This window comes from Mauremys reevesii, linkage group 12, assembly GCF_016161935.1.
Source record: "Mauremys reevesii isolate NIE-2019 linkage group 12, ASM1616193v1, whole genome shotgun sequence".
NCBI classification, from domain to species: domain Eukaryota; kingdom Metazoa; phylum Chordata; order Testudines; family Geoemydidae; genus Mauremys; species Mauremys reevesii.
This window is the reverse complement of record NC_052634.1, coordinates 5827961-5843679: the sequence shown is the minus strand read 5'-3', so window position 1 is coordinate 5843679 and position 15719 is coordinate 5827961. Positions and strand designations below refer to the sequence as shown.

Below are 15719 nucleotides of genomic sequence, written 5' to 3'. Positions count from 1 at the left end.
TCTCCCGGCAAGGGGGGTGCACAGGAGAGTGCGCAGCTGTGTGAAATGTGCACCATTGGCTCCCTGCAAGGGGGTGCATAGGAGAGCACCTCACTGCATTGAGCATGCAATTCTCACCCTTCAAGGAGGTACATAGGAGAGAACGCTGTTGTGCAATTCTCTCCTTGCAACAGGAGAGGAGGATTGCATAGGAGAGCACTCCACTGTGCAATTCTCATCATGCAAGTAGGGTATAAAAGATGCCGCACTGTGCAATGAGTGTGTGCAAGTCTAACACTGCAAGGGGGTGTAAAAAGACCACTTGTCTGCAGTGAGTCTAACTGTGCAAAGGGGTGCACAGAAGCACATGCCGCTGTACACTAAGTGAACAACAGTCTGCCAGGGGCTGGGTGCAAAGTGCACCCCATTAAGCATGAAACTAAGTCTCCCCAGGCCAGGGGTGTAGGTAGAATGCCTCTTAAGTAGGCCACCCTCCTCTTATGAAATTGAAAAATTCTAGGACAATCCAAAACCAGTTACAGTTGTTTAGTAAGAACACTGTCCTTTATTATAATTATGCTATGCACCATAGTATGATGGTATGGGTGCTACATATACCATCCATACACAGCATGGTTTGTTATTCATGGGTTATTCTCCTGAGCAGCCCCAGTCTTGCCTTGCACCTATTATCAATTCCTAAACTGTAAACAAAACTGTCAAAAAAAACTAGGATCAAACAGGGCATCATATTTCCAGCTCCTCCCTCCAGGAGCTGCACCTATTAGAGACTCAAAAGAGCCAACTTCAACCCCTGAATGTACCTACCACTGCCATAGATTATGCAACTTCTGCTCTATCCCTTCTAGAGAAAGGGATGCCACAACTCTGAGGAATTCTTGGGTTCAGACATGTGTTGACTTCTTGTAGTGAGACCCCTTAAGCCTCCCTGGCTGGACCCAAAAATGCTCAGACATTTTAAACAAGTAATGGGCAACTGTTGAAGTTTTCCTATTTCAAGTGTACCTAATCAGAGTGGCCATTAATAAGTGCTTCTGGCTGAATATAATCAAGCAACATTTGGCAGACTTGTCCAGAACATGAACTTAAACCCACCTTTGGCACAAATGAGCAGAATCACTTCTAACTCCACCTTTTTCTAGAAACCTGATAAAGAAAACACCCATGGAGAACTGGCATTTCAACAGTCAGACAAGGGGAAGGCAGCTGGAATTTATTTTTGAGAGTAGAATTAAAGGCAGGTATGTAACATTTTAAATTAATCGCACAGCCTTTATAAGAGGCAGAATTTAGCTAAACATAATAGTAACACACAGTGTTAAGGGACCACACAACATGAAGTCCAGGCTTCTCACAGCAAAGTGGTGCTGTTGATGAAGGTCCGAAAATAGCATACAATAATTTACCTAAGAGTTATGTGCAAACATTGCTGTATCTCCTTTCTAAACTGCATCTGCATCTCTGCCACCTGCTGGCGAGTAAGAGCCTTGTCACAGGACTGGAAGGTTAGTCTGTAGCAGAGGCTGATTCGTCCAGTTTGTGGATGCTGAAAGCGGTCAAGGAGTTGAATGGACACAACAGTTTCCTGTGACACACACCTGGCAATAGTGTGAAATGCAACTTCATCAAACTGTTCACACTCAGGAACCCAGAAGCTGACATCATGCACATAGGAAGGTGGATAGAGTGAAAAGCTCTTGAAAGGTCCTAACTTTCCTCCAATAAACTGATTCAGAAAACGCTCATCTACAGTCCACAGCATTCGCCAATCAAAAATTCCACAAATTTGCATGGCTACCAGGTCAAGATTCACTGATGCGCACACAATGCCCAGTTCACTGTTTATTGGCCCACAGGGAGCTGCTGATATGGCTCCTATGCAAGAGCCACTGGCTTTGGAGTCTGAAGTGTCAGTTTTCACACACATGAAATATTGAGTTTTATCAAGCTGAGGGTCAAGCCTGACTGAATCATTTAGCTCAATTGTTTCAGAGCTTTTTGCTTCTACTGTGGAGTTCAATGTAAAACATGAAAGAGATGGGAGCAGAGAACTTATAGTGTTTTTAATATTATCCATAAGCATCTGGATACAGCTGCCCTCTGTACCCTTGTCAACTGCACACATAAAAAGAGTCTCATGAAAAATAGGCAGAGTGTGCGGAGAGATCAGACACTTCCTAAAGACAGGCCCACTGAGAACATGCAGAGTCCCAGGGAGAAAGCTCAGCCTTCGTATCACATCCTGAACATGAACCAGAAGGGAAGATCTAAGATAATGTTCTGAGAGCTGGTCACCTTCCTGAGCCTTCATTCTGTCATCTTGGTCTATGTCCCTGCAGAAATGAACGCCACAAAATAAGACACCTCTTGCTGTTCCCTTACCTATAGGATCAGAGTTTGGATTTTCCTTTGTGTTGGGAATGATCCAAAAGGCGTTTGACTGAGAAACAGCACTTAGGCGGCCTTGGTGCAGGAGAGACAGGGAGTGGTCAACCCTTTGTAATGGGAAGGTTTGGCTGAGTTGAGCAATGAGCTTTTCATTTATAGTTCTTACAGGATGATCTGAATTGGTATCTAGGAAACGCCTATTAAAAACAAAAAACAGTAGATTATAAAAAAATCACTGTACTTAGACTTGTAAAAACATTTTCCTCTGTTTATAATTAAAGACAAGTATAATGACTTCTCCAAAGTGATCTTAATGTTAAGCTTGTTTTCAATAGCCACTTGGACAGGGAAAATCTTTAGTCATGGTGGCATACTTATTACCAAGACATCTGCAGAACATAAGGATGTGTTTTAAGAGTTGCAATTGAGGATTAGTTGCACTTCAGCTGGTGGAAGGGGGAGGCCTTTCCTAGCAAGTATCAGCTGACTTCCACTCACTATTAGAATTACAAGCTTATTTAAGGAAGCCAATCAAAAGTATGTTAGCTCTGGATGTTTTCCGGAATATGAACCAGTTTAGAGACAGGAATAAAAACTTAGTTTTTAATCTAACTAGCCTTAGCAATATTAGTACAGACTAAGCCACCTACAAGACTGCTCCCAAATCACTGCACAATGTGTAATTACAACTTCCCTCTTCTACTCCTGTAAATAGGAACAGTAACATCCTCTCTTCTGAAGCGTTATGCTAAGTGGACCATAAATATGGTCATTTTTATGTTGGTTTCAAATTTGCTCTTTCGCTCTAAGGGGAAAATGGAATTTGGAACATTTAGTGATTACCTGTCTCAGAGATGCAAACTGATCATTCATGCAAGATTGTGGATTAAGTTAGCAATAGACTCAAGCATTGTCTGGTTTTGTTCAGCATGGCCCAAATGCAGCTTGGTGAATAAATCTACAATCAAACCAGATATTGGACTTGAACACTTACCTGTTAATTTTATCCACAAATATTTCTGGAACCTGGATGGAAACCCTCTTGCCCTCCAGTTCAGTTTGGCAGATCACAGGCCTGAGATGTGGAAATGGCAAGCCCCGAGTGAAGATGTGGTTTAATGCACCTTCTACAGAGAAAGATTTATCCTGACTCCTGGCAACACACACAAATGCACCATCTGGTAAAGTAACTGATATTTGACCAATATTAAACACACAAATGAAAGTGACGTTGAATAACTAGTAAACTGATAAGACTGAGTAAGCATAATGTTGTCTAAATTGCAGAAGATCTAGCGTGCAACCTTTGTCTAAGCAAATAGACCAATCATAGGATTTGGCTCTCCCCAACCCCTTAATATTACTGGTTTCATTTGGAAACAAATGTTAATCCTGAGATTTAAGATACCATTTTTTCTGGCAGATACTCTCTCAAAAGGCAAGAATTTCACTGTTTCTTATCCACCCTACTAAGAGATGGAAGAGAAGTATATTGTATTTTTATAGAATGAAAAAATTAGAGGTGGGTTTCCTTCACAAGACAATGCTCTGGACTATGGTGTTGGGCACTACGGAAATACCTAAGGAGCAGCATGAATATCAATGCCTTCTTTTTGCAGCATCTATAGGTTACCTGTAGCCAGTGCACTTATATCCGTGAACATCTTCTAAGTTGAAGGGATGAACGTCACTCAAGATAAATCCTGCTCCCGCTGCCATAGCCACAACTTGCCAGCTGTTGTGCCACTCTCTCATCGGCTGGTCAGCAGGCGTCCCTCCCTGCCCTTTGCAAAGAGCCACATGGACCTCTCCCTTCTCTGCGAGCACGTCTGCACAGCTAGAACAAGAACCAGCTGGTAATACTCTTGCAGGACACTTAGAAACAGAACAGTGACGGTAAAGTACATGGGGGAAAAGAGCCCTTTCTAAACAATGTTTTTTAAAGTCCCGGAAAATTGCTCTGAATTTAAGGCACTAGTTTCAGGAACCAAAACACAGCTTCTACAAAGTGGCTCAGCAGACCACATGGTAAGAGAAGTCTGTGCTACTTAGTTTCACTTTACTCACCTACAGAAAAACTTCGTAAGAAGCTCTCTATTCTTTGTCACCCCAGCTTTCCTTCCACAGTGAGGGAAATTGAAATAAATGCAATCAAAATTTCTCTTTGTTGGCAAAAAGGAATCCTTCAGTTTGGTACAGTCCACACAAAAGCGAACTTCAACCCCTGCAAAAGTACAGGAAAGCACGAGAGCAGTGGATTTAACATGATAGAATCTTCATTGAAAAGCCCAGAATATATACATAAGTAACAAAGTAGAAAGGAGAGAGTAGAGCTGGGTTATTTTAATGGAGCTTTCTATCTGTCAAACAGCTTCTACTGTTGGGCATAAAGATGGCAAGTGAAAAGGAAAAGCAAGTTCTCGTTTCAAAATCATAGACATTAAGAAAACTATATAGTCCCATCTAGTTCATCTCATAGAGAACAATGCAGGATTGTTCCCCCATCATATTTTCTAGTGCTTTGCACAATCCAGTTTTAAATATCACATGGCATTTCCTTTCTTCTTTCCTTACCCCCACTGGAGGTGATGTTAAGAAGTTAAGCCCCCTTTTACTTCTGCTGGTGGTGGTTTTTATTTTTTTTAGTGTAATTCTGATTAGATTTGAAGGTATGAATATTTGGAGGGTTCTTCACTCCTCTGAGGGAATTTCTCTAGAATCCCCCTCATTTCTTCTGGGGAAATGTTCTCTGGTCTGAAATTGATATTTGGAGGAATATTTGAAGTGCCTTAATTGCTCCTACAAAACCATCTCCTGTTTTAGTTAACTTTGTTCTTTACCCAAAGGCCCTTTATCATTGTTATGACCAATAGTATTGTTCAATACAGGGATCTTGTTTCAATAGCTGTTAAAACACATTTCCTGTGGAACAATTCCACAGCCTGATAAATCTCACTGTCTGGAAGAATTTCACTGTATTTTTTCCCTTATAATTTTAATCCACTCCCTCAGTTACTCACCCAGACAACCGTAGGGGATACTTAGCATTCAGCACAATATGGCAAAGTGATTTCCTTTGGGGATTTCTTTACCTTTCCCTCTCAGATGCTGTATGTTCGTTTTAGCAAGTGTCTGTCTGGAAACTCTCTCTTCGCTCTCATAGCAAGTGGCAGTGATGTGAGTCTCACGATTGCTTGCATCACACAAGGAGGCAGAGAAGGAGAAGTTTCCTTCCCCGACTAGAAGGAGTCGGCGGGTGGGTCTCATTGTATCAAAATCCTAAGAAGTAGGAAGATGGGTCAGGGCCCCCTTGTGCTGTCACAGTTTCAGCTGGCGGTGGGGCCTCATACATTACAAGGGGCTGCCAAAGTGTGGGGGTTGAGGCCGAGCTTTGGGACCCACGTGAACGGCTCACTTGCCTCCCCCTTTGGGGGAAAAAGGGCCTCCCCATTTCATCTCCACCCTCCCCCGTAGAAAACAGACCTCAGACCTCTCCCCATCCAAAAAGGCCCCCTCTGCACCATAGCCCACCCCACCGCAGCACGGGGAGGGGAGACGCGCCCGGCCCGGCCCCCGCCGGGAGGGAAGACATCCCCAGGGCTCCAAGGGAGGGGGTGGGGCGAGCATCCTAAATTGGGGACCCCCAAGGAGCCCGAACCGCTCCCAGGGACCCGTCCCGGGGCCTCTCAAGGGGACCGCACCCGCCTACCCACCCACCAAGGCCTTCGCTCCTCTGGGCTGTCACGTCGCGGTGTGATTTTGCCTCACTTCCGGCGCGCGGCGCGTGACGTCAGACGCGTTTCCCGGCTGCCATGGGAACCGGCTCGGCCCGGCCTCGCTGGGTTGTCACGTCCCGGGACCAGCCGGCGAGTCCGCGCAGCGAACCGGAGCCTCCTCTTCCCGGGCGGCGCGTAACGTCCCGCCAGTGACTTCATCGCCCCAGGGCCAGGCCAGGGCGCTAAGGGGCGTGGTCTGATTTACGGGCGGGTCAGGGTGAGCTCAGAGGAGGGGCCCGGAGGGCGAGTGGGCGGGGTTGTGCGTCGGAGGCGGGGCCTGGCTGCGCGTGGGCGGGGCCTGTAGCCCAATGTCCTGGGGCTGGGTGCAAAGCCGGGAGACCGAGCTCAGTGGCCTAGGTTGCAAATGGGCGAGGCCCCTCTAATGCCAGGGGGGACTGGTCCGAGATGTGGGAGGGGCGTTAGCACAAGTGCAAGGATCTTACTTGGGTGCCATGGGCAGGTTGGGGCCTTGTACGTGGTAGTGACCCCGTAGCTAATGGCAATGGCAGCATTGAAGCCCCGTGCTAAAGTCTACATGCCTGATGCCTGCAGAGCGTCTGAGCTTGTTGGGTAGGAGCTCTGTGCCAGGGGAGCCGTCGTTCCTGCCCGGGCAGAGCTCACCTTGCAGGTCATAGGGACTCAGGTGCTTGGGGCTACTTAGTGGGCAGTGGAGGAAAGGAAACACTCTGTTTTGTTTCATTCATTTGTTTTCTTCACAACAAAAACAAGTATCAGGGTGTGTGGTTCTGGTTCTTTAAGTCTGAAAAAGAGATAGACTGTATAATAACAGAGATTAGAGAGCATGAGAGCATGAGGTGAGACTTCTTCCCTTGATGCTTCTTCTTATCATTCACGGATTCACTCATGCTGCAAAAACTGCTCTGTTCTTAAGGTGCCAGGATTCTTTTTGCTGCTTCAACAAAAACAAGAAAATTCAGCACAAAAAACTCTCCCTTAAAGTAATGTTGTTAAGATTACAGCTCTAAACAAATCCAGTTGTGCTATAGTTCCCCTCCCATTTTAATGCTAATTTGGCTATGTTGCACATAGAAAATATTTCCTGGCCCTGTTTCCCAGGTTCGTTGTGTAGCTCTGTGTTACTGTTTGTGGTGGGGTTTGTACCCCATCAACTCCCTGCATCAGAGGAGTAGGAAGTAACCCCACCTATCTATGCTTCGGTCCATTTTCTGCACCCTCTCTAGTAGGCCACACAGTGTGGCCCAATGACCCAGGCTCATCCATTGCTTCTTCCTAGGTGGGGTCACACAGCCTAGCAGCCAGAGTTAATTCAGTGTACCCCTAGAGCAGTGTGGCCCAATGGCCAGAGTACCCCCAAGTCTCTTCCCTAGTGAGACAGCATGGCCTACCAGCCAGAGGCGCTTCAGTGGCCCCCAGGACAGTAGGGTAGGGTGGCCTGGAGGTCATCCCACAAGGGTGACAGCCCAGGCTTACCCAACTCCACCAGGCCCCAACCCATGGCCCTAACAGCAGGCAGCATGGCTCACTACAGGTCAGCAGGGAATCTCACCAAAACACACGGCCCTCATTGGGGTGGGAGGTACCACTCTCTCACCCACCCCCAGGGCACTTCCTGCCAGCTCTCCTGCTGCAACACTCCATGTAATATCAGGGTCTCCAGGCTCCTCAGCACCACACACTTCTGGGGTTCTGGTAGCAGCTGGCCTCTGGGCCTGGTTTTGGGCTCTTCCGTTCTTGCAGGTAAAAGCTGCAATGGCTTCTAGGATGGAGCCGCTGCCAAGCATCCTTCCTTCTCCACAATCAGCCCTGGGTGAACAGCTCTATCAGCTTTTATACCTGAGCATGCCCAGCAGCACCTCAGGTGTGGGGCTTTCTCTGCAAGGAGGGAAGGATTAGCCCTCTCATTCCCAATGCGGGGCCAGTCCGCCTCATCACAGTGGCATTAAACGTATCCCATAAAACATGGCAATTTATGATTTGCATTTCCAGAATATTCAGCATTTCAAGTTGTAACCTGAACGTTACACTAACTTGTGTTTTGGATTTGGTTAAACGATAGTTTAGCCCTGAGGTAGCACATTTCAGCCTCAAAGCGCTGTATAGACACTAACTTTTCAATGTGATAATCATTCTGTAATACAGTATCAAAGAGGTAGCCATGTTAGTCTGGATCTGTAAAAGCAGCAAAGAGTCCTGTGGCACCTTATAAGTCTATAAGGTGCCACAGGACTCTTTGCTGCTTCTGTAATACAGAAATCACAGGCCCGTTTGGCCTTAAGTTAATAGAGTTTTTCTTCATATAGGGCCTAATCCAATGCCCCCTGAAATCAGTGGAAGTCTTTTAACTGATTTCAATGCGCTTTAGATCAGGTCCATGCTGAGGGGGAGTTAGTTATCTAACTCAAGTGATACATTTTTGAGGATAATCACCATACATGAGGCCTTGTAATAAGTATTGGGTAGTATTCCGGAACTTGGAGGTAGCTACTGAACTAAGCAATAATAGTTGATCTGGCTGCCCATGTGGGTAGCTTTTATGCACCTGTTTAATTTTTAGTCATTGCTAAGTGTCCAGATGCATTGCTCTGGCAACATCTGCTCACAAAAGTTTTCAGAAAACAGAAAGTGTTACAAGTGTCTCACTTCACAGATTCACAGTAACTGGTGACATCAGCACTAGTTGATGATAAGGACATGAGCTCATAAACAAGATCAGATCAGTTTTTCTGTCTGCCTGCTGCAGCTCCTGGTCCCTGCTCCTGCTCCATTGGCACAGCCTTTGGAGTGTTTAACATCAGCTACACCAGCCCAGTAAGGTTGCTGCACTCATGTCCACACCAGTGTGCTAAGATTCCTGTGTGGAACTTTTGTCTGAGACCCTTGGATGAACTGCACAGTTAAGAGTGGGACACGGGGTTTGTGATTCCAGAACAGTTGTGTGCCATGGAGCAGAGTCTTATGTCACTGGGCCCATCAGAGTCCACGGAGTCTGAGGTATTTTTTGTACAGGGCTAGTATCCATGTCTCCCTTGGCTCCTGATCCTTTATATTGTTCTTTTGAAAACATTAGGCTACTTGATTCTGTTCATAGACTTTTCTAGATTCATTTCCGTTTTCCATTCACCATCCACACATTCTTCGAATTCCTTCTCAAAGCTTTCTTCTTCCAAGAACCTCAAATACTAACCCATCTCTGAAAAGTCCAGCCCCCAATCTGTGTGTGTCTTTGTGTGGGGGGAGAGGAGAGATCTTAAGCACCCAGGTGAAGATCACTGCAGAATCAGGGCCAAGGTTAGCACCACCCTTTGGGCCTCCTGTTGTGTTCATGAGCTGTCTGGCTATTGGACTGTGTCTTCCTTTGTATCTTGTGTGGAGCTGAGTCCATTGTCAACACCTTACAAATAAATTGTAATAATAATGATTTATTTTCTGTTTCCAAAACCTCTTTTCTCTACAAAAGGGCCCAAACCAAAACTCCAGATCCAAACATTGGATGTTTGAAATCCTCAGCCATGTCCCAAGATTCCTGCTCAGAACAATGTGGTTACCATCTGTGTATTTTGCAGTTCTGAGAACACTGTTACTCACTAATTACAAAGACTAGAATTCTCCAGTGTTGGAATTCAGCTGCCTGAATTAGGATCCACTCTCAGTCCCCACTCTTATTCACTATCATAATAAAATATCTGGAGACCTCTTCCTGAACTGTAGGGGCAGAGCCCTGGCAGATTCCAGCAGACTGTACCTATAATAATTATAACTATAACTATAATTCCATCCAGGGGGAGAAGGGTCTAGCCATATATGATAGTACTTAAAGCTTTTTGTGTGGATTACACAGTATAACAAGAATTGATTTTATGACAGCAACATAGTTACTGTCTGCCATTCTGTTCTGTGTAGCCTTCCAGCTACTATTCATAAGTATGGTCATACTAGGTCAGACCAAAGGTCCATCTAGTCCAGTATCCTGTCTTCTGACAGTGGCCAATGCCAGGTGCCCCAGAGGGAATGAACAGAACAGGTAGTCATCAAGTGATCCATCTCCTATTGCCCATTCCCAGCTTTTGGCAAACAGAGGCTAGGGACACCATCCCTGCCCATCCTGGCTAATAGCCATTGATGGACCTATCCTCCATGAATTTATCTAGTTCTTTTTTGAATCCTGCTATAGATTTCGCTTCAAAATATCCTCTGGCAAGGAGTTCCACAAGTTGATTGTGCGTTGTGTAGAGAAATACTTCCTTTTGTTTGTTTTAAACCTGCTGCCTATGAGTTTCATTTGGTGGCTCCTAGTTCTTGTGTAAAGAAGGAGTAAATAACACTTCCTTATTTATTTTCTCCACACCAGTCATGATTTTATAGACCTCTATCATATCCCCCTCTTAATCATCTCTTTTCCAGACTGAAAACTCCAAGTCTTATTAATCTCTCCTCATACAGCACCAATTCCATACCCCTAATCATTTTTGTTGCCCTTTTCTGAACCTTTTCCAATTCCAATATATCATTGTTGAGATGAGGCGACCACATCTGCACGCAGTATTCAAGATGTGGGCATACCATGGATTTATATAGAGGCAAAATGATATTTTCTGTCTTATTATTTATCCCTTTCTTAGTGATTCCCAACATTCTGTTAGCGTTTTGACTGGCGCTGCACATTGAATGGATGTTTTCAGAGAACTAACCACAATGACTCCAAGTTCTCTTTCTTGACTGGTAACAGCAAATTTAGACCCCATCATTTTATATGTATAGTTGGGATTATGTTTTCCAATGTGCATTACTTTGCATTTATCAACGCTGAATTTCATCTGCCATTTTCTTGCCCAGTCACCCAGTTTTAAGAGTCCTTTTGTAGCTCTTTGCAGTCTGTTTGGGACTTAACTATCTTGAGTAGTTTTGGATCATCTGCAAATTTTGCCACCTCACTGTTTACTCCTTTTTCCAGATCATTTATGAATATGTTAAATAGGACTGGGCCCACTACAGACCCCTAGGGAACACCACTATTTACCTCTCTCCATTCTGAAAACTAACCATTTATTCCTACCCTTTGTTTCCTATCTTTTAACCAGCTACCTATCCATGAGAGAACCTTCCCTCTTATCCCATGACTGCTTACTTTGCTTAAGAGCCTTTGGTGAGGGACCTTGTCAAAAGCGTTCTGAAAATCTAAATAAACTATATCCCCTGGATCCCCCTTAACCACATGCTTGTTGACCCCCTCAAAGAATTCTAGTAGATTGGTGAGGCATGGTTTCCTTTGACAAAAACCATGTTGACTATTCCCCAACAAATTATGTTCGTCTATGTGACAATTTTGTTCTTTACTATAGTTTCAACCAGTTTGCCCAGTACTGAAGTCAGGCTTACCGGCCTGTAATTGCCAGGGTCACTCTGGAGCCCTTTTTAAAAATTGGCATCACATTAGCTATCCTCCAGTCATTAGTTATCCTTCCAGCCAGTGGAAGGAAACTCTGTTAAGAATCACTCAAATAATAACAGTAAAACACTTCAGATAGGAGGTATGGTCTGAGCAGATGACATGGAGTTTGCAATTCACAAATTCTAATCACAGCTCAGACAGCTCCCTGTGGCCTTGGAGAAATGAGGATAATATTATTCTGAAGGGTCTAGTGTAGTTTTTGAAGCTTGATGAAGCTGAAAAGAACTAAGTGTTATTATCTAAGTAAGGAAAGATAAATTACACACACACAAATTCAAACTAAACTTTTTGCATTGATAAAATTAAATGGTGCTCTGCTAAGTGAAGGGTTGGGAGCTGCATGCCCAGCTGCCGGGGTGGTGGGGAACATCTTTCCAGAGCACTATTTTGTCTTTTCAGAGATCAGGGACATCCCCAATGTGTTTTTGGGTTTCTGTTCCTAGGTCATGTCCCTATCTTGTTTCTATAACCCTCACCATGGTTCCTTGATACATGCCACCGGACATGCAGAAGTGTGGACGGACTGGAACAGCACATCCAAGTTTAGCCAGTATGGCTGGAGATGCACCACCAATGAGGATGCTTACTCCAACAAAACCCTTATGGGGAATTGGAACCAGGAGCGGTATGATATCCGGAAAGTCGCACAGCCCAAACCGCTTCCTTCCCAGGTACAAACTTTCTGTTCCTCCAGTCCTTTCTATTGGCCTCTAAAAGTGAAATAGCAGATATGGTCAAAAGCCTCAGCCCTACAGCCTCTTTCATTGACTGTATGCCCCACCCTTACCCCATTAGCAGGAGCAAGGACTTGAGAAATTTCCTTTTGCTTTCCAACACCCAACCTCTAATCCATCACTAAAAAGGCAGGCCCAGTCTCACTCAGCTCTCAATCCTTTGGCCATTCTCAGCTCCATTCACTTTACTTTCGCCTGGTTCCTGGTGTTCTTTCCTTTGCTGTTAATGTTCTGCCCCTAGCTAATGACTCAAGGGCAGACTCTATAAGCCACAAGTTATTGTGCAAATTCTGACCCTCAGTTACTCCCCAGCAAAGCCACTGAAATCAGTTTGTGCCATGGTACAAGCCACTCATAACTCAGCAGTGTTTCACAAGCCAGAGCTGTTTCTCCTTTGGACTCATGGTTCTTCCCCTCACCGTATCACTGGGCTCCTTGCCATTAATGTTATCAGGTTTCATGTGACACAAACTATAGGCATGTCAGTTCTGCAGTGGCCTTACCCAGAGTGTAAAGAGGGATTATGATTTCAGATGCTTTGGTGAGCAGGCTATTGCTTTAACAGGTACGCAGTATTTTTTTTATTAGATGTTTGTTTACTTATATTTTGCTGCACTAAACGTGGGCTTTTCCTTTCAGTATGCTCACTACTTTGAATCCGTTTATTCGTCAGATTACAACAAGGAAAGGCATCACGGCTCAAGAAGTAGGTGCATGGAACTGAAGTGTAGTCAGTTTGATCTATGCGGTAGCTAAAAAGAAGTTTTAAAATGACAATCATATGCTCAGAGAAGAAAAAAGAGTTCCAGCGTGTCTGTTCCCTACTGAGTCATGCCCCTAGATCTAAATAGGAGCTCGTATTTCCAGTCCCACAGGGTCTGTAGTGTTTGTATTTCAGGTGTTCTCTTTATATTCTTCAGACTGAGAGGCTAACAAAATCCCTATTTGTTGCTCCTGGCTCTCTGCCTCGTCAGTTTTAGACCCTTCAAACATCTACTTTGCAGAAAACAGCTCATCCCTCTATCTAATCAATCTCATTTTCTGGTTGTGTTTGACAGCTACGAAGACATTTCACTCCAGCTAGGTTCATTTTGCTAATCTCTCACCTTACACGTGGCATTGTAGAAGGGACACGAATATTCATGTGGATATAACATCTTAAAGCAGAACATGCTTACAGTATCATCAGATTAAAGCATAATGGATAAAAACACTGACATTATGGGCCAAACTACTACTCCATCTAGTCTGGAATCCCTGACTCCTATCTGTCTCAAAGCACACCTGCCTTTCCATTTCAGTACTCAACCTCCTGCCCCACCAAACCAGACCATAGCTCTGTCTAGTCTTGTATCTCATCTTTGTCCATGGCCAATACCTGATTCTTCAGAGCAAGATGTAAAAGCTCCATAATGCACCTGTAAATCTGGCAATGTTTCTAGAACTGTTGAGTGGATTGTTTGGCTTTCCTGACCTAGGATGGGATAGCACTTAGGTGCTTTCAAAATCCTATGCTGTGGGACCCTAGCACCTTAGACAGGATCTTTCCAATGTGTTCTGCTAATAAAGTAACATGTCCAGGATTGATGATAAAACCCTGGTCAATGCCAACTGGCTGAGAGTGCATAGTATCTCTTCAACCCGTGTTCAACTTCCCTGTAGGCTGGTAGAGGTTGGGTCTGCCCCTGGGTTTGTTCTTCCCGTTGTCTCATCTGTTCTCCTGACAATAGCCTTCTCATTGCTTTGCCGTTAGCTCATCAGTTTTCTCTTTGCTGCTCTCAGGATTTAAACGAGAACCTCATTGGTTTCCTGGACACCAGCCTGAACTGGAACCCCCTCCATTCAAACCGACTGCACAGTCCTGCTACATGATAGATTACGGACCTCCTCAAGGCAGAACTCCCCTCATTTGTGAAATGCTGGGGAAAGAACAGGAGGGGACACAGCAGAAGCAATAGGAGCAGAGAGAGGCTGTTAACTTGAGATCAGCCATGTGGTTAGAATGACTCCAACCTGTCTGCTGCTAAGGGGCCATCCTTCAAGTCGTAAAACATTTCTGATATTAAAACACAGGGCATCAGAGTGACAAGTAAATGATTTCTGAGGCTTATACCCTATTGTTTGTTGTTCCACATGTTATTTCTGCCTTCTTACATTTTAACTTTTACCTTGTACAGAGGACTCTGACATTTCCTTTTGCTGACTGAGTGTGGCTTCACATGGCATGTACCAAGACAAATAGACCCAAGAGTGTTTTAAAGATGTAACCAAGTTTCATCAGCAAGTGGCTGCTTAAGTGTGACCAGTTATTTTTCCATAAAATCTGATTAATTTAATTTTAATTTTATTTCTGTCATTTTAAGGCCCTAGGGAATGGCACATTTGGCATAAAAATCTGTCACTTCTGAAATGTTTTGTGTGTCTAGTGAGGCGAAGATAATGAACTAGCTGAGAAAATGAAGTTTAGGCTGTAATAGAAATGTCACCACTCATACATCACATGACAGATCTGCACATGGCAATTCTCTCCACTCCTTTCTGTGCTAGAGTTACAGACTAAACTGGATCAATGCTACCACTGTTTTCCCTTTGTCAGCATCCCTCAGGGTTGAGCCACTGGTGACAATAGAGTAAAACTCTGTAGCATTTTGTATCACTCTACAATCAGCTGAGCATTTTATACATCAGCTGCTATTTATTGTTTGAAGGGCACTGGCTGCATAGTTTCAGCGTGATGTGATTTGTACTGTGAGAGCTGTTGCTGTGACTGTGTTTACAGCAGCTTTGCAACTGTAACCTGTGTCTGCTCTGAATTAGTTGCAGCTTTTGGACATTTCCTCATAACATGGAGAATTCAGATACAATTTTCCTCCCTTAAGTGTCATCTAATGCCCGTGACTAGAGTGGGTTTAGGCCGTCCTGGAGTTTTCAAACCAATTAAATTAATTTCCCCCAGAGCAACTTTTCTGATGCTTGTGAGACACATTCAGCAGGAATCTGGGATTTGTAGAGTCTTGATCCAGACAGAAATATTGAGGAAAAATGGATCATGCAGCCAGGTGGTAGCAAAAAATGTCTGCATATAAAGCGAAACCAGCATTGCAAAGTGTTCCTTAGTGCCTCAGGCTGGGGGAGACTTTGGTGTCATGAAGCCTGATGTCCTCTGAGCCCCCAAATGCTCCACCAGCTCCTTGAGCCTCCCATTCCTCCATCGTCAGCCTGCAGGAAAGGGGCAATGCTAATGGGGTATATTTAACTTCAAACTAAACTCCTGCCCTCTCTAAAACTTGCAGCTTGCAGAGTCCTTTGGAGGCAGCTCTCTTCTCAGCTTCCCACTACTTATGTGCCTCAGAGAGGGAGAGAATGGGAGCCTGGGGCTAACGGCGGAGG

The 15719-nt window shown here is 44.6% G+C and overlaps 2 protein-coding genes across 7 annotated transcripts; one reads left to right on the top strand and one right to left on the bottom strand.

The window, feature by feature from the left end:
• Window positions 1-221: 221 nt before the first annotated feature.
• FDXACB1 (ferredoxin-fold anticodon binding domain containing 1) lies at window positions 222-7951 on the bottom strand. 4 transcript variants are annotated; one of them, XM_039496391.1, is made up of 6 exons: window positions 7760-7951; window positions 5481-5667; window positions 4456-4612; window positions 4022-4225; window positions 3383-3541; window positions 222-2585 (listed from the first exon to the last, which is right to left on the bottom strand). In XM_039496391.1, the coding sequence occupies exons 1-6, from the start codon at window positions 7925-7927 to the stop codon at window positions 1403-1405; spliced, it is 2058 nt and encodes a 685-aa protein (XP_039352325.1). In that variant the 5' UTR covers window positions 7928-7951; the 3' UTR covers window positions 222-1402. The 4 variants fall into 4 exon arrangements, with proteins under 4 accessions (XP_039352325.1, XP_039352327.1, XP_039352329.1 ...); XM_039496393.1 differs by lacking the exon at window positions 7760-7951 and adding an exon at window positions 6106-6243; XM_039496395.1 differs by lacking the exon at window positions 7760-7951 and adding an exon at window positions 6102-6144.
• On the top strand, window positions 6245-14448 carry C12H11orf1 (chromosome 12 C11orf1 homolog). Of its 3 annotated transcripts, none has more exons than XM_039496404.1 (4): window positions 6245-6381; window positions 12039-12266; window positions 12969-13035; window positions 14112-14446. In XM_039496404.1, exons 2-4 carry the CDS (start codon window positions 12042-12044, stop codon window positions 14285-14287), a joined length of 468 nt encoding a protein of 155 aa, XP_039352338.1. In that variant the 5' UTR covers window positions 6245-6381; window positions 12039-12041; the 3' UTR covers window positions 14288-14446. The 3 variants fall into 3 exon arrangements, with proteins under 3 accessions (XP_039352338.1, XP_039352336.1, XP_039352337.1); XM_039496402.1 differs by lacking the exon at window positions 6245-6381 and adding an exon at window positions 8887-9137 and having other exon boundaries at window positions 14112-14448; XM_039496403.1 differs by lacking the exon at window positions 6245-6381 and adding an exon at window positions 8893-9039 and having other exon boundaries at window positions 14112-14448.
• The last annotated feature ends 1271 nt before the right edge of the window (window positions 14449-15719 follow it).